This window comes from Rhinatrema bivittatum, chromosome 8 (assembly GCF_901001135.1).
Source record: "Rhinatrema bivittatum chromosome 8, aRhiBiv1.1, whole genome shotgun sequence".
Taxonomy (NCBI): domain Eukaryota; kingdom Metazoa; phylum Chordata; class Amphibia; order Gymnophiona; family Rhinatrematidae; genus Rhinatrema; species Rhinatrema bivittatum.
In genome coordinates this window covers 276,145,033-276,164,363 of record NC_042622.1, presented here as the reverse complement: position 1 = coordinate 276,164,363, position 19,331 = coordinate 276,145,033, and the positions used below count along the sequence as shown (strand labels likewise).

Below are 19,331 nucleotides of genomic sequence, written 5' to 3'. Positions count from 1 at the left end.
ATTTGCTGGGGACAAGGTCGTCTGGAGCTCATGTGAGGAGGCGTGTTCCTCTTCCATCCGCTCTCTTTGCTGCAAGCTGTCCTCCGGCTTCTGCTCCCGTATCACATGGGAATCCATAGGGCCCTTTGTCCGACCCTCTGTAAGTTCTCCTGCACTTTCTTTTTCTTTTGCTCTCCTTTTTCTAGCGGTATGAAGCATAGTTTCCTTAAACACAATTCTTTCCCTCGGAGCCCTGGTTACGCACGTCCAGACCCGTTAGCTATCTTGGGATCTCTCAAGTGTGTGGAGTTTGAAGAATGAGTCTTTTATTATAGCGTTAATGAATTTTTAAAAATTCAGCTGGCTATCAATGGTGACTCCAAGGCTTCATGCATGCAGTTGGAAGGAAATGGTGGGTGAGTGATTCTTGTCTGACAAGGTTTGGTGCTGTTATGTTGCAAGATGAATATGAGTTCTGTTTTTGCTGTGTTCAGGGCGAGGTGGAGGTTGGTGAGGAGGTGATTTATTGAGCTAAGGCAGTTTTCCCATGTTTTGATGGATTTGGATAGGGATTCTTGGATGGGAATGAGAATTTTGACATCGTCAGCATAGATGAAATGTGGGAGTCCAAGGTCTATGAGGAGCTGGCAGAGAGGAAGGAGGTAGATGTGGAATAGAGTGAGGAACTTTGTGGGACCCCTTGGGTAAGTTGAGTGATTATGGATTCGGAGTTTCCAATTTTGACCACATAGCGCCTATTTATTTATTTATTTAACAGCTTTTAATATACCGGTGTTCGTGTGGCACATCACGCCGGTTTACAATAAAACTTGAGAAAGGAGGAAAATACAAAAAACAGGGAGAGGGTAAAAGAGGAGCAGGTGCGAAAAGGGGCGGGAGTGGGGGGGGATAGATAGGAGGAAAGTAGAGCAGCTGAGAAGATAGAGGCGAGTAACTACAAAAGTGGAGGAGGTATTTATAGAGGGAGATATTTACAGCAGAATTTTTAGGGTTTTTTAGGGTGGATTTGACCATGGCAAGTTTTAGTGTGTTGGGAACTATGCCAGTGGTGAGTGAGCAGTTGATTATTTGCGCTAGGGGCTTGGTGATTAAGTTTGGGATGTCTAACAGGGCTTTGGAGGGTAGGGTGTCATAGGGGTGTGAAGAGGGTTTGAGCTTTTCCACTCCTCCATCTCCACTTGAGATGGAGGAAGACTAACTGCCTTTATTTGTCAAAACCAATTGTGAGATTTATTTTTCAAGCAAGCAGAGTTGTGGAGTGATTTTTTTTTTTTATTTCTCCAAGGAAAAGCAAGATGGCAATCCTCGCATATGGGTGACATAATCAGATGGAGCCTGGCATGGAAATTTGATTTAAAAGATTCTAGAAACTTTGAGTATATCCTACTGCTATGCATCCACATGGGAACCTCTTTATCTTTAATTAGAATTCTTCAGTCTCATCTTTTCTGCAGTGCCCACAAGTAGCAGTTCTTTGTCTCTCCTGTTGTTGGTGACGTCTTTTCTTTCTGAAAGTGCAGGAATCATCTTTCATGGGGCTTCACAGACTTTGTCTCCCTTTAGTTATTTAGGCATGTTTTTCGTTATTGTTTCTAAGTTTTCTTTCTTTTTTGGCAGCCACGTGGTGCACCAATATTTGTGCATAGAGACGGTACTGGTCACACTTTGTCTTCAGACATGAAGTTTAATTTTGCTGTGTTGATTTTTCATCTGATGCTCCTAAAAGAGAAAGTGGCCAGTGGTTTCAACAAGTGTCCCCCATGGAAGAGGTTTGTGTCTTATCATGGAAACCATGATAGATGTATCCTTTGCCTGAGGGAGGTAACAATAACATCCAGGGATGCCCCCTTTGTGTGATTGTAACCCTTATGGGGTGATGCTCCTCATGGAAAATCACTTCAGCAGCTGTAAGTCTGGTCCATTGGTATCAATATCAAATGACCCAGGAGCTGCATTGACCACTGGAAGTGCATCCACATTGAGCCTCCTCGACACTGAGCACCAGGCAGGATTGGAAGTAGGGATCATTGTCTGTCTCATCCCACCCAAAGAGAGCGAAAGGCTCAGCCTCTTTGGTTCCTGCAGCAAGGAGCTCCAATGATATGCATCAAGCAATCGCCAAGAAGCATTGGTATTGGTCTCCATCAATGTGCAGTGCTGGGAGTAAGGACATTCTGATGGCAGCCTTGAATCTCCTGAAGCGTTCCTGTTGTGAGGAGAGCTCCTCTTTGATGCAATCCTGGGAACTAAATCAGTCTCCAAATTTCCAGGTGTTAGCTATCGAATCACCTCTGGTATCCCATGAAGATGTGGCCTCCCCTCATGCCTTCCAGGCCTTGTATGCATCAGCAGGTTTCGAGGAGGAGCTAGATAGGAAAATCCAGGAGGCCTTGGATTGGAATATGCAGAACAATGGTGCAAACGGATGTCTGTTACTGGAATCCCTAATGACACCCAACAGAACAGCACGGATACCTGTTCCTAGAGGGGAATTGACATTGGTTACCACTGTATCAGTGGCAATTTCCAGCCTTTTCGGAGTATGACGTGTGTAAAAAAAAAAAAAAAACCTCTGGTCTGGTTGAGCTTTGATGTTATAGAGATGACATCAAGAGTTTCTGCAGTGGGTATTGGCCCCTGTAAACTTGCCAGACTATGGGCTTCAGATCTTCGACCTGGATGTCCAGGAAAGATTCTCAGACATGCCTTGAAATGGAGCGAATCTCTTTGGAGATGAGGTCAAGGAAGTGGTGGCTCAGATTGAAAACCACTGTGCAATGCTTGAAAACCTCTCCACTGCCAGTCCAGATCCACCCTTCTCAACTAGGAGGTATCTGAATGGAGTACCAAGGAAGCATTTCTTTCAGCCGAGGAGATGTTTTTCCTCCACCCCTTGGTCCTATCAACAGTAAAAATTCTCATGCTCGCCCTCAGCAGCAGAAGTCCTCAAAGCCAAAATCAACACTCCAATCAAAACCTAGGACACAGTTTGTCTGGTTTATAATAAGTATAGGCTAATAAGGAGTGGAGACGATGAGCGGTATGCAATTAGGTGTAGACCATAAGGGAAAGCATAACGCTATAAGAGTTCATGGATCCTTATCTTGAAAAATTCAATAAATGAAACTTGAGAAATAAATTAAATCAACATATCCTTTGTTTATTAAACGATTGCTTGCAGACAAATCTTTCGGTCCCCCGACACGGACCGTGTTTTGCCACAAGGGCTGCGTCGGGAGGGACAAAGCCCAATGGTAAAACTAGGAAGAATCAAAACAGTACTCTTGAGGAATTATAAAAATAACAGACACCAACAGTACAAATAAATGAATGGCAACAAACAAAAATAATACATATAAATGTGATTGGATAAAGATTGATAACATAAAAATGGAATGACTGACATAATGAATAACAAAAATCAAACTAAACCAATAAAAAAGACCATATTAAACAGTTGGTACTATTGTAAATGCAAAACATGAAAAAACGTTTAGATGCCATGTATTCAAAGAGTAATTTAAGTATCCAAGGGGAAAGAGGGGGGAGAGGAAGGAGAAAAAGGGGAGAGAACTAAGAATGGGGGGAAGGGGGAAGAGTGGGGGGAGTAAAGAACAAGGAAGGGGAGGGAGAAATAGATAAGAACATAGCGGAGAGCCACGGAAAACACACAAATCATACAGGAACAGTACCGGTGACGTCTGTAACCTGGAAATGTAGAATATGTTGAATGTGTTGAATGTATAACCAAAAAATGCACACCTCAAAAATATAATTCCCCTCTTCTTGAACAAACAACAAACAAAATATGGGGAAAATGCAAATCTTTATGGGTAGATTTTTAATGTCTGGTATCTTTAAGGGTAACTCCCAAAAGGGAGTACCTCAGTGTTAGAATATACCGTTTTTGCTTTAAATTTTTTAAGTGAACTTTAGTGCTCGTGTTTGTGTAGCATTCTGTGTTATATATTTTATCTTGTTTGCAAACTCTCCTTAATAACCACAGTCCTTGAGAGATTGTAAAACTTCTAAAGGAAATGTATTACACAAAATATAAATGAAGCCACCCATACTAGAGCAACTGATATCATGAGCTGGACTGCTTTTCACCGCGTTGGTAATGAATACCTTGATCGTTTGTAACCCGTTTCTTTAGGCACTGTGAAGCCGCCCGACACTGCCAGTGTTTCGGCAATAATTGCTTGCTTCAGGGGCTGGAGAGGCTGTGTGAATTCAAGCTGGGAGGTGGACGCCGCTGTTGGCAGAATATTGATTCCGTTTCTTGAAAAAGGGGAGTGGATATGCTCTCTAAATCTAAAGGATGCTTACCCTCATATAGAGATATTTTCAAGTCAAAGAAAATATCTCATGTTTGTAGTAGGCGCACACCACCTCCAATATAGTGTACTGCTTTTTGGCTCTTCATCAACACCATGTGGTTTCTCAAAGTTTCTGGCGATGATGGCAGCATATCTATATGCATTCAAAGTGCATATATTCCTCTAAGTGGCTGATTGACTGGTCAAGGGCATGTCTCAAGACAGTACCACAGAATCAGAGTAAAACCATCTGAGTGTTAGTGTTACCTTAGTTTGTGATCAGCTACCCCAAACTCCATTTGAGCCTGTCATCTTAATTAGAATTTATTGGAGCAATGCTCCACATGATTCTGGCAAGAGCCTTTTCTTCCAAAGGAGAGTAGTAATATATTGATATCCATGGTGGCGAGAACGAGTCAGCAGACATCAGCATGAAATGATGCCTCATGGCATCAATAGTACATGTTATCCTTTTGGCACGTCTTCAAATGAGAAAAGCCCAATGGACCCTTAGATCACAGTAGGATCAGGCAACTCAGGATCTCGGGATAGCATCCAAATCACCCAGCCTCTGAACTATTCCCTATTCTGGTAGCTAATTATTTACAGTCTGGCCAGAGGTATCCCAGATTCTTCCATTTCAAATTTTCCTAATCATGGATGCATCTAACCCAGGATAGGGAGCTCATGTTAGAGGGGTTCTACACTCAAGGCCTTTGGTTAGCTCAGCAAAAACTTCATCAAATAAACTTTGTAGAGGTAATGGTAGTTCAGTATGCCTTGAAGGCTTTCAGGTTGGCCAGCAAAATTATTCTTGTCAAGATGGACAACCAACTGGCAATGCTCTCTATCAACAAGCAGGGATGTATGGGATCATATCTCTTGTAATCACTAATAATGACCCCTTACCAATATTCAACTCAACTTATTGACGCAACTACTGTATGACCATCATAATAGGCATCATTGTGTGGTGATGTATACCATAAGTCACTCTGCCTTATATTTAATCATTGGTCAGTCCATAATTCTTATATTTTTTATACTGCTGTGTTAAAGTACTCTTCGTGCTTTAAAATCTGCTCATGTTCCTTCTTTATTTTAGAATTCGCCATATATAAGAATCCACTTATCTTAATATTTCCAATCTTCTTCCATGACTGTATTTCATACTTCTTTTGCTACACCAACCAAAATCTTCATGCCCATCAATTAACAGCAGTGTGAAAGATCACCACATTGCTTCTCTGTGCCTGACACTGTACAATGTGTTTCGGACTTTCACTTGTCCTTCCTCAAGGGCAAAATTCATTTCCTGGCATGGCGTTTCTCAGCATTTGTTATCCTGAGAAGGATAGTTGCGTCGATAAGTTGAGTTGAATATTGGTAAGGGGTCATTATTAGTGATTACGTGTAGTTGACTAACCCTTTTGCCTCATCATATTGAGTTATCGTTCTAAGCGGTTGTGGTTGATCATATCTCTTGTGTCAGGAGGCTGTATAGATATGGGATTGGGCTGAGCCACATATCTGGCAAGTGAGGAAAATGTTCTGGCGGGGCAGACAAGGTAAGATGCTGAACAGGGAGGGTAGCAAATCAGATGTTCTGCAAGTGGGACACACCCATGGTAGATCTATTTACATTGCCTCCGTACAGGAGAGGTCCTGCTTTTCTGCTCGAGAAAGGGAATTTGAGGCAAACTAGCCTCAGCTGCATTTGCTCTAAATTAGGGCTAGGGTCTACTATATGCATTTTCTCTGATTTCTCTTGTTGCAACAAGGTGTTGAAACTCAGAAAAAAAAGGGAGTATGATTTTTATAGTGCTTTTTTAGGTGAGACAGATTTGGTAACCACTTCTTCAGGAAGTGTCCATCAGAAATTAATTCAGGCTGGGGAATTCCCCAGCTATCATCACTGAAGATTGTGGGCTATTGTGCCATCCCAACATCGGGTCCCTGGCCCTCACAGCCTGGATATTGAAGTCGCTCTCCAACCCCTGAATCTTTCTGAGGATGTGTCTTTTGTTGTTCTAGCTAAGTACGTACTATGGATCAAAGCAGATGAGGTTTGCCTTTTGATTGACAGTCCTCATAAACCCCCTTACTTCCCCTTGGAATTGGTTTCTCTAAGTTTAAGATGAACTATAGACTGAAGGGGCCCCTGTGTGGACCTGTGGCTGTATGATATGCTGCACATGCCCAGTAGGGCAGGCTCAAGTTTCTAGAAACTTTGAAATAGTTTCTCTGCCAGACTTGATCCACTGATGTCACCTATGTGTAAAAACTGACAATCTGCTGTCCTTGGAGAACACCTGTTACAGGTAAGCAACTCTGCTTTCTGTTTCTATTGTATTCTTATATGTCACCTTTTATTTCTATAATATGTGTGGAGACTGGGCACATCTTAAGTGTTGAACATTTTTTTTGTTGGGTTTTTTCCCCCCTCTTCAGATATTGGAACTATAATGAGAGTTGTAGAGTTATCACCACTGAAAGGGTCGGTTTCATGGACCGGAAAACCAGTTTCTTATTACCTGCATACTATTGATCGAACCATAGTGAGTATTTTCGGAGGTTCTTAAATCCCGACCACATTCGGACGTGTTGAACAAGTTGAGTGTGTGTGATCTTCCTTCTTCTCTACTCTCAAAGGCCAAATGCTCTAAGCATTTTTCCCAGAGACCCTTTAGTACTTCTGCAGGCGAGTGAGGGATAATTGTATCTCCCTGTTTTTTTTTTTTATCACATTTATGTATATATATATATGTATATATACAATAATAATTATTGAGAGAGCTTTTAAAGCTAGGGTGGCCATAGATTTAAAAAAAAAAAAATGAAATGAGATACTTTTCTTGTGGTCATGCAGTCCAGCCACACTCGGCTGAAGTGGCTGGCCAGAAGAGATGGGCATTAAGTGATTGTGAAACCTGTGAGCACAGGTTTCCTTTGTGAATGTTATTGGCTCACAGGCCCAATAGCCCCTGACTGCTGCTGCTTTCTTTTGGCTAGCCACTTCCGTAGGGAGGGATGAGGGAGTGGATATGCATGGTGAGGGGATGATGAAGCTCATTGAGTGCCACAGGGATATTCGTTTACATTCTATTTAGCCATCCAGGACAGTGGTTTAACATTCAGGCATGTCCTGGCCCAACTGGATGTAGGGTCACCCTGTTTAAAGCCAAGTATCAGCTGAGCCACACAGATGAAACAAACTTTTTTTTTTTTTTTTCAAATATCTTAACATTTTCAATTATTCACATTTTCAACATAATAAACTGGAGAGCCAAAATAAGTAGTTCCCACCCTCCCATCCTCAGTCCTTCTGAAAACCCCATAGCAAAAAGAAATCATACTAAAACAGTCATTACAAAAGCCTCTTCAAGGATGGTGCTATTTAATGAAGAAGACACATTTAGACACCGTCAACTGAAAAATCTCCTGAAGATCTAAGATAAGAATCCAATTTGTTTCAGCTCCATAGGCAATATATTAAAAAATGGCTCCCAAGTCTGTCAAAAACATAATTTTCTTATCCAGCAAAAATGCAATAGACTTATGTTCCAGTAGGTAAAGCTCCACCATAGCAGTTCTTCAGCTGGCCACATCTGGTCCCACCTTGTCCAACCACTTCATGAAAATAAGCTTAAGCGCTATCAAGCAACTTTTAACCAACAGCAACTTGCTTGGTTTTTTGCATGACCTTTCCTTGTTCACTGCCCTAAAATAGAAAAGGCGACTGACCATGGAAATCCATCTTTTAACAGAAATGTAAAATTTTGCATTGACTCTTACTATTAAAAAAACCTTTTAAAATCATGCTAAAAGCACCATCCAATTAATTTCCAGAGTTGAGTTTGGGACAGAACTCAGAGTAATGGTAAATGGTGTCTATTCTGATTAAGGTACAATAATCAGTGGGATACTTCAGGACACCATTGCTGGAGCTGTTGTTTTACAATATCTTTATTAGTGACTTTACAAAAACTTGCAGGAAAATTATACTTGTTTGTAGACAACTTGATGTTTAGGTACAAAAGCTGGGGCTAAAAGTGTTTTGAAAAAACTGGAAGAATGAATAATAGTTTGATAGTTGTGTTTCCGTGCAAAAAAATCAGAGTTGGGGCACAAAACCCATTCCCAGTTAACAAGCAAGGCTGAATTAGCCATGACGGGTAGAGGTGATGTCACCCAACCGTGCCAAATGGACCTGTCTCTCCATGCTCTGTAAAAGCTTTACTGAGCATGGCATGGAGGCACTCATGTGCGCCCACTGCTTAGTCCGTCCCCCAGCCTGCTTTTGACTGAGCTCTTGCACGGACATGTGACCTTCTCAAAATATTTCTGTAGTCTTTAATTCTCTCTGCCTCATTGCAATTGTTTCTTTTGTTGCTGCCTTGATAGCCCCTCAACAGCATTTTTAAGTGCTACTCTCTAAAAATAAAAGTTTGATGGTGAGATGTCTGGGGAGAGGTCCAGAAAGAAAGCTAATCAAAAGTAGCTTCATGTTGTGTATCTGTGGGCGCTGGATGTCGATCAGCAATGCCCACGAAGGTATTTGTACCCGGACCATGACATAGCTAACTGCTGCAGTTGTGGTAGGATATCTCCCAGGGCCCAGCAATCATTGTCCTGGAAAATGCAGGATCTCTAGTAGAGCATTCAAAGAATCACCCATGAGTCCAGTCATAGGAATTGGTGTCCACTTGGAGCAGGGCCTCTACAAAGCCTTGCCACATGGAGTAGAGCAAGGGCTCCTCTCATCACTGCTGTGCAGTGAAAGCTTCCCCTTTTGTAGTATCTGCAGACTTGGGTCAAGCAAGGCGCAGAAGCACGCTGCACCAGAAGAGGATTGGTACCTAATCGGGACTCATCCTCGAAGTGAAGTTCTTTGGAGCTGAGAGGAAAGATACAGCATGGCACTGGGGGAAAATCCTTCATTTGATCCATTTTTGGTTAGCACCTCAAGTCCCATGGTCTTTCATGGCGCTGTATCCAAGTGTGTGCATCCCCTTCTTCCCAGATTCCTGTGCATACAGGGTGCTGTTGGTGGCTTCAGCACGGAGTGCATATTCCACGGTTCCCTTGGCACAAGATTGGAAACACTGGCACAGATTTCTTCCATTATTCCTGTGATATTTATGGAGGTGACACCAGAGGCCCATCTAAATCAGTGTGGTGTAGATCTGAGCCATCTCTTTCATTAGAGCCAAGCATCTCATATCTTCTGCAGAAAAAAGAGGAGAGTCCTGTTTGGGCCAGAGTTGAGAGACATCCTCTTAAGAGACCCAAAGACCACAGTAGTTAGTTGACCAAATCACTGAATTGGTGAAGAATTTCTTTGCCTCCCTGCCACCGAACATAGGAAAAGGGCACTGGAGCCTCTCCTATCGAAAATGGGCAGGGTATTTCCTCAGACAGAGGCATCCTCCAGCTCCACACCATGGCTTAGCCCTATGAAAGAGTTGCTGGGCATATTTGTTATCCCTCAAAATTTGAGAAAACTTTCGCCTGTTGTTGGGGGGTCCCGTCCTGAGTCAGAGGTTAACAAGAAAGATACGACTAGGTCAGTATCCCCTCGAGATGTTTCCTTTCCAAGGCAACAAAGTTCTTCACCCCAGTCACCACCTTCTTCATTGATGTCATAGATCCGTTTTTCTCAGTGGACAAGCACAACAAACTGCCGCACAAGATAGGTGATGTCATCTGATGGCGCCATATCAAGTCTTAATTCTCTCAAAACCCAGAAAGTTCAACTTTGCTTTATGAGCATGTGTGGGTCTTCTCACACTAGTGTCCCTCTACAGCGAAAGGTTGGAAATAGTCTCTCTCTCAGCGTCGCTACCATTTGTCAGAATGACTACAGAAAAGTCCATTCAACAAATGTCCATACTAGATTTACATTCCCTTTGTCTGAAATGCCTGGGACCTGATCATGTGGCCCCTGTGGACATATTTCCCTGAGGGTGCTAATTTACAGAGAACTCCATCTTAAATATGAGCACCCAAACTCATCGAAAGAGACCAAATTGAAATCCAGTTCAAAAACAGCTCCAGGCCAGGTAAACCGAGTTATCTATAGTGCTGAAAAGTGTAGGTACGCCTATGCCTAAGAGGCACAATGCCAAACCAAATTGGAGCAGGAATCATCCGTGCAAAAAAGGCAAAGTACAGAATTGAAGCCAAAACATTGGAACCAAGAGACACTGATGCCAAAAGAATATGGCAAGGAACTACTGGCGCAAAACGTCACTGGCACCAAAGCATTGGCGCAGAGAATCACCGGTGCAGGGAAAAAAGTCAGCTCAGAGCCAAAATTACTGTACCATCTTCATTATCGAGCTTTTCCTCAGAATCTATTAAGGTAGGAAGAAAGTATGCAAGAAAGACAGAACATACAGAAACATCAAGCAGTATACCTTTATCTCTTTATCTCTTTATCTTTATTTCACCGACATGATATCTCTGGTGAGCAGCGGTATATAAAAAACTATAAATAAATCTCCTACACTGGAGCCCCAAATGGAGTCGTCAAAAATTATTCATCCAGAAATTCCACCAAAGCAACTTGTACAAGAATGCTACATGTTCGTACAGAGATTACCTAAACATATACATGAAACAGGTGCCTAGTCAACAAAAATTCTCATCTCATCCCATATTGGATAAGTTGCAGGAGCACCTACAATTAAACTTTCATCCTTTTACTTTGAGAAGAGAGAGGACAATAGAAGAGAAACCCAAATCTGAAACTGCCTCATATATACAAACTATATCTGAAGATTCAAGCAGTTCACATGAATCCATTATAGTAGAATCACATATACCATCCCCAGGTCCACTATTGGACTTGATGCCAAAACAACTCAGAAGTTTAACACTACAGAAGACTCCAAATATCCACATTTTCTGCAAAAGATGTCAGTTTATACCATATAGCTTAGAAGAGAATACAGAAGATAGAATTGAATTGCAAGGCGTGCTAAATTTTATCCACACATCAAAACAATATAAAGCGCTACCAATGTATGTTGCGCTAATGAAAGTACAAATTAAAATCTAGATGACAACTTTCTCTGGACCACCAGTAGTCAAAAATATTGATTTATAGAATATAAAAATGCCCAGGATGTGAGAAGGGACAACTCCTTCATGATTCCATTATTGTAGAATCAGTGATGAAAAAAGACAAACATACTCAACTACTCTTCCAAGGAAAGACGCAAGGATTATTGATACAGTTGGCAAAAGAGCATATCGCGTGACATTGCAAGCAAGGATCACCGTGCATTAGATCAGAATGATTTGATATCTTTAGTAACCTAAAAAAACCCTCCATGTGCATTCTGAAAACTTGCTAGAAGAACATTATTCTTTCAACTAAATCATGGCAGACACACAGAATTGTGCAAAATATGACAGTCAGTTTACGACTCCAATACAGCTAGAAAGGTATCAGCAACAGCCATAGCAGCAAGAAGACTAGCATGAATAAGGGTATCATTTCTCAGAGATGATGTCCACAAAAAATGGAAGATACACCTTGTGGAGGAGAGAGTTTATTTGGGGGTAAGGTAAGAAAACAGTAGAAGTGATAAAAAAAAAAAATAATAAAAAAATGAAAATGCAGCTCTACAATCTCTCACCAAAAATCTACAAAGCAGGGAAGCTTCAAGCAAGACTCTTCCAAGAGGCCATATTACTATTCCCAAAGGAGAAGATATAATCTCTACAACTCTTACAGGCAACACCCAGTCAACATACAGCAGCAACACCAGTCGAAGTCACAAGATTAGCAAACTCAAACAAGACAAAGTCACAAAATATCTAAACAGGAGACAGAGCCAACAACCTCCACAGAGATCCTTTTGACTCCAATCCAACCAACCCACAAAATTTATTTTCAGAGCTGAAAGTTGGGGGAAGACTACAGTTTTTCAAGCTTCACTAGTGTCAAATAACAGACAAATGGGTTTTGAAAATAATAAATATTTATTTTTATTTATTTTTTTTTTATTTTTAATTTTTTATATACCGAGGTTCTTATAGAGACTACAAATCACTCCGGTTTACATATAACAATAAACTGCCCAACAAGATAAGGGGGCTTTACATAGAACAGAGGCACATATGTAACAATATAACTGGATGACAATAAAACATAATGATAATAAATATTATAGATTAACATTGTAATTAATAAAATTGTGTAATATAATCTGTATAATTTAACTATTTAACTTGGATATAGTGACATAAAGTGAAATAAAGAGTACTTTCTAAATTTAAAACCCACTAATTTACCAGCAACACTCAAAAGAACACCTCTTCATACTACAGAAGGAGTTGTAATCACTTCTTCAATCAAAAACAGTTTAACCTCAAGGACAAACTTATTTATTTATATTTTATTTATTTTTAATTTTTATATACCGAGGTTCTTATAGAGACTACAAATCACTCCGGTTTACCTATAACAATAAACTGCCCAACAGAGATAAGGGGCTTTACATAGAACAGTGGCACATATGTAACAATATAACTGGATGACAATATAACAAAATGATAATAAATATTATAGATTAACATTGTAATTAATAAAATTATGTAATATAATCTGTATAATTTAACTATTTAACTTGGATATAGTGACATAGAACCATGCCAGATGTAAATAATACGATAAAATGAGTTTTTGAATTTTTGAACTTAGATATTGTAGTCCAGTTGCAGAGGAAAATATAAATAAAAATAAGACGAATTTTTAGAACTCAAAGATTGTAGCTTTATATAAACCCTCTGGGGAAAGAGAAATACCTACAGTCCGTGAATGTAATCCGCTTTTCAGTGCCTTAAAGCGAAGATAAATATATTAGATTAAAAAAAAACCTGTTCCCAAATCACAAAGGGGAACAAAGTATTGGACAAAACAGGCAGTCTTTATCCAATACTAGACGTCAGAGATTTGAACATCTTTCTAAAAAGAGAAAAGTTCAAAATGAATTCAATAGGAATGATAGTACCACCCCTACACAAAAAAAGGACTGGCTAACATTCCTGGATCTAAAAGATGCCTGTGTACACATCCCAATCAACAAGTCTCACTAGACATATCTTAAGATTCACCCTAGAAGACAAACCTTGCCGGACTCGCAGCAGCTCTGAGTATTCACCAGTTGCCTAGCGGTTGTAGCAGCTCATCTGAGAAAACAGATCATACTGGTATTTCTCTTCTGAAGACAACTGTCGGAAGACTCAATAGACAACACAAACCTACTTACAGAAAACAATGCACTTCCTTGGATTCCTAGTCAATTATGAAAAATCACCCTGCAGATCAAGGCAGCATCTGGCGTTCACAGTTTAAATACGATAAAAGCAAAACCCTATCTTCCTACGAAGAGAATGAAAAAAACTAATTAGCTTAGCACAGGAGGTGAAACAAGGAAATGGATAACAGCTAAGAATTTCATGAGACTACTAGGACACATGGCTTCAACAGTGTATTAATACTATTAGCACGACTGAAAATGAGACAAGCGCTATGGTATCTAAAGAGCAAGTAGAACCAATTCAATCCCTGTAGTTACAAAAGACGTGAAGGATTCACTCACATGGTGGACAAGCAAGAGAAACTTGCTATGTGTTCAGGACTTCCCACCAATTATACAAACTACATTACATCTTGATTGGGGAGCATATCTCAACAATATCTGTACTCAAGGGAAATGGTTGCAAGAAGAATACACGCTTCACATCAGTCTTCTAGAAATGAATGCAATGTTCATTGCTTTAAAGACATTAGAGTCCTGATTGAAGTGGCCATGTTCTATATAAACAAAAAGGAAGAAACAAGTTCCTACCAGCTCTACAAAGAGCCCATAAATATATGGAACTGGGCCGTCAAATGGAAAATATTGATCTCAGTAATCTGTCTTCCAGGGAAGAAGAACATAATAGCCAACAGATTAAGTTGTCAACTACAACCGCACAAGCGGTGTCTCAGTGATCATATACTGCAGCTTAAGCTTTTTGCTATCTGGCTTACCAGGAATAGACCTATTCACATTTGATCACAAACTACCATGGTATTGTTTGAAAAAGCCATCGCAAGATGCAGTGCAAAGATGCCTTTTAAATTCCATGGAACAAAGACTTAGTATGTGCTCTACCACTGATTCTGCTACTAATGAAAAACTATTATAAGGATGAGACAGGACAAGAGAAAAGTGATCCTGATAGCCCCCAGTTGGCCTTGACAAATTTGGTTTCTGTGATTAATAAGACCAGCAGCAGATACCCTTATAAGGTTGCCAACAATTCCAAACCTGGTCACTCATTAAAGGAACAGTTCTGCAGCCCAATCTCCAGTCTCTAGTATTAACAGCATGGATATTGAAAGCAGCATAAACAATTTCAGTTGCCAAAAAGAGAGAAGGAAATTCTGTTCTCATTTATGTAATGAGATGTAAATGTAAATACCTTCATCTAATGTAAATGTAAATACCTTCATCTAATGTAAATGTAAATACCTTCATCTAATGTTATACGCTCCATTTCTTCTCTTCTCCCAGTTCTATTACCTTGTTATTTGTAACTGCTTCCTTCCACACCAATAGGTTACTCAATTGTTCATTGTACACCCCTGTTATATGTAAACCGGCATGATGTGTTTGTAACATGAATACCGGTATATAAAAATTTTAAATAAATAAATAAATAAAATTTAGAAAACCATCCACAAGGAAATCCTGTAATTTCAAATGGAGGAGATTTGGTGCACACATCAAAGAGAACAACGTTTTGCATATTCATCTTCTAAAATACTCCTTTACATGCTTCACTTCATGGACTCTGGTCTGAAAACTAATTCCATTAGAGTACATTTGATCACAATAGCAGCTTATCACAACACTGATGATGGAAAACCAATTTTGCAACAACCACTAGTAGTTAAGTTCATAAAAGGTCTGTCCAAACTGTAAACCTCTACTAAAGGAACCAGCACCTTAATAGGACTTAAATACTGTTTTGATGCTGACACACAAGGTAGAATTTTATGGTCAGGAAGGAAGTGGAACTGAAAAAAGGTTTTCAACAACCTGCAACTCCTACAGCCCCCGTTGGACACCACAGTAATCCTGATACACAGACTGCTCCAGGATATGCAGTCCAGAATGTGACAAAACCCCACCATGTGCCTAAAGGGGGCCAGGAAATTGGATATTGCCAAAGCCAGTATTACAATAAAGTAAATAAAAATTAAACCAAAAAAGCGTGGTATTAGTAGACATTTTTAATTTTAAAAAAACCAACCCAAAATATACAAAATGCAAAATGAATCAAATATAAAAATTGCCAACAATAAAATAAAATAATGTTCAAAATACAAATAATTCAAAAAACAAAAAAAACACAACATATATTCCTACCCAACAAATACCCACCCTCCACTTCAATAAAGTGCAATATAAAACCAATATACATCACATTCACAATATACAAAACACAGAAAGACACATAACTTTCCCACAATAATATAAGCAGTCAAAATATGGTGTATCTAAGTAATCCTGATGGTGATGTACAAAAACAATGTGTCCATAAACTATATATAATTATGGGTATTTCTACACCCAATCCTTGGTAGGAATCACTAAGCACTACTGAACAACACTTCAAATAGCAGGCAAAACGTTTCTAAGAGCATCGGCAACCACAAATCCACAAAAGACACCTTTCTATGCTTTAATCACTTTTCAATTAGAAGGGCAAATACTGGCAGCTACCAGGCAGGAAAGGGACTTAAAAGTAATCCTTTATGAGGACCTGAAGGTTGCCAGTCAGTCAGGCCGCTACAGTAAAGCGCACTTACCCACGGTGGGATGTGCGTATCAGACACATGTCCACTACCACTTATACAGTAAGGGGTTTAGCGCAACCAAAACACACATCCAGACCACCCAAAACTAATAGCACTTATCATATGCAAATGCATGTTTATGAGGCTATTAGCTATTTGCCCGGAATACAGAAAAAAAAATGCACCCAATTCACACATTTTGTGCTCAGAAAAAGTGTAAAGAAAACAGAAAATACTGCTTTTCTGTACATCCTCTGACATAATATTGTGGCAATATTAAGACGGAGGAACCAAAAGGTTAAAAAAAAAAAAAAGTGCCGGCAGTGAGGTTAGGAAAACGGATGCTTGTAAAATTGAGCGTCCGTTTTCCAAACCCGCTGACAGCCACCTCTCCTGGGCTTCCGTTGCTAAGGAGGAGCTAGGGACTCACTATTGTCCCTAGCGTCTTCTTTTTAGCATGACGCCTCATTTAAATACTATATCGTGTGCCCAGGAGAGGTGGCTGGGCGCGCGTTATGAAAGCGGGCGCTCAACACTGACCACCTGTTTTCCATGTGGGTTTACAGTATCAGCCTGGGTATGCTCAGGTGCATAAAAACAGGTAACACTAGTAGGAAAAAAGGAAAGAATATTATCTTTTGAACAGGTTACTTAGTGGAGGCCCACCTCGCATACTGTGTGTTCAGTTCTGGATGCTGTAGTTTTGTAAGAACATTTAGAGAATGGGAGCAGTTCAGAGAGAGGCTACCAGAATTGTATAGGGCCTGAAGTACAAGCTCTGCACAGATAGCTTAAAGAACACAAATATACCCTTGAGTAGTAAGAAGAGAGAGGTGGGATATGCTAAAAATATTTAAATATCTAGACAGTTTCAATATAGTACAAGAAAGTAGCATTTTCCACAGAAAAGCTCAAGAACAAAGGGTGATACGAAGTTGAAAGGAGAGATGTCTAGGAATTGCAAATGAATTTCTTAAAGAATTTAAAAAAAAAATCTTGGAGTATATTGCGAATATTCATTGTGGCCATCCTTCAGAAAATTTGCAAGTGACATAAATGACCAGATATGTAGAAATGCTTGTTCCTTGGAATGTTTTTTTTCCTTCTGCACAAAAGGTACTGTTCAGGAGTATCTGTGAATAATTTTTTGCACAGCTCTGAATTTCCCTGGCTAAAGGCTGAGTTGTTGATCTTTTAACAGAAAATGGAGTTTTCTTTTAAGCAATCCATAGAGGAGGTTCAGCTCTTACAAATTTGAATCTGATTTACTAAAGCTTTTCCCCATTTTGTGCCTTTGGGAAAAACAAGAAACAGGACCATGATAGAAAATATCTTTGTTTTCAGTTGAAGATTAAGATTCTTTAGAACACAGCTTTCACCTTAGATATTTAATGCAACATGGAGGGCCATTTAGAATAATGCAGTTTGTGCATGGTTAAAAGGGTATTAAAAAACAATCCACCCACTTACTTGTGTTTTTTTTCTGCTTTTCAGCTTGAAAATTATTTTTCTAGTCTCAAAATCCAAAACTCAGGGTAAGTTATTATTTTACCTTTGCTGTTAGTTTGAGTGGCGCACTGACTCGTATTCCAGGCAAGGGCGTTGCTAGATATTGATATTTAGTTATCACTTAAATGCTTAAGCGATTTACAAAATCATACACCTAATAATTTACATATAAACAAACAACAACAAAACTGAAATTTGCATACAGGCCCTGGGCCTCGATTCTGTTTGACAATGCCCTGAATTCGGAACTCCCTCTAGAGAAGGGCAGATTGGGATGACTGCCTTTGTACACTATGCTTCAGTACTGCCCTCCTTCTGGTATAATCCACCCCCTGATAAGATTCTCCCTTCCTCCTGCTGGCAAAGAGAGCACTGCACCTTACCTGTATCTTTCTCCAATTGGGCTGGCTTCAATCTAAAATGCTGGTGGATTCGAGATTAGGGTACTGCATGGGTCAGACTTCAGATTGAAGCTATCTAAGAAGGAGGCAGATGCAGGTAGGCTTATCTCCTCCTGCTAGTGAAAGAAAGGGGAAGAGGAAGAAAGGATTGTACAGAGAAAAGAGAAGACCTTCAAATCATATGATCTTTTAAAAAATGCTTATCGTTTTTCTTGAATATTTTGCATTTGTGAGCTTAAATTAATTCTCTTATGGCCAAATTGTTTCTCCTTCACTTTCAAAATCTGTTCCAAATCTTTCCTTTTGCAAGGCGAGTTACTAATGCAATAGGCCCCGACTCCTTTTGCTTTGCCTGTTCTGCAATTCATCGCAACCTACTTCTCTATGTTCTCATTCTTCTCTATTTATCTTGTTCTTGTTTTCACTTTGACTGTAATCCCTTAGAGACAGTCCTGCAGTCTTCTGTGCCTGTTTGGCCTTTTTCCAGTTCATTAGATTGATTATCATGTTTGTTTTCCATTTTTCCTTTGAGGTGGAACAGGACCCATTATCCATGATTTCCTTAAAACTCTTTCTGATTAAAGGCTACTTTTCCTAGCGTGTAGCCAGATGGACTCAGGACCAGTGGGTATTGTGCTCTTCTGCTAGCAGATGGGAGATGGAGTCAGATTTCAAAGCTGACGTCACTCTAGATATACCCCTGCAGTAACCTCAGCTCTTCAGTATCTCTGTCTCCCAGCAGATGCGGACACTATCCCACACACTAGAACAGTGTTAAGAATTACAGCAAAGAAGAAACTCAATATACCTTAAAGAAGACTGAGCCCTGCTCTCATGCGGTGATACCTAAGGGTCCCTCCCCCAGCCAAGAATTCCTGAGGTGATCTCCGATATCTCTCAGAGCTGTGCCTTGGTCCGGTAGCTGGTTCCCGGTGTGGACTTAGCCCCTAGTGTGGCTGAAAGGCAGCAGGTGCAGAAAAGAGCGTGTCGGTGAAGGTAATTCCCTCTCCCCCGCAGCCGGAGACCATCCGGCACACGATCGGTAAGCGCCGAGACCAGGCAATAAAAAATCTTTAAATTCAGGTCTCCGGTCTCCAGAGCTCGGATTGCTGTACCAAAATATTCTTCCGGCAGGATTAAAAGGGAGTACTGATCGGGGTTGAGCAGCCTTGGTTGGGCTAGGCCCGATCCAGTGCAAGGGTCCACACATGTGGAGACCCTCACGGGGCGCCATCTTAC

The 19,331-nt window shown here is 40.2% G+C and overlaps 1 protein-coding gene across 1 annotated transcript in view; it reads left to right on the top strand.

The window, feature by feature from the left end:
* Positions 1-19,331, top strand: part of DOT1L (DOT1 like histone lysine methyltransferase) — a 590,530-nt gene that overhangs the window by 304,774 nt on the left and 266,425 nt on the right. The window contains 3 exon segments of the mRNA XM_029610991.1: positions 6,771-6,877; positions 17,677-17,698; positions 17,701-17,717. Coding sequence (XP_029466851.1) covers positions 6,771-6,877; positions 17,677-17,698; positions 17,701-17,717 — 146 coding nt within the window.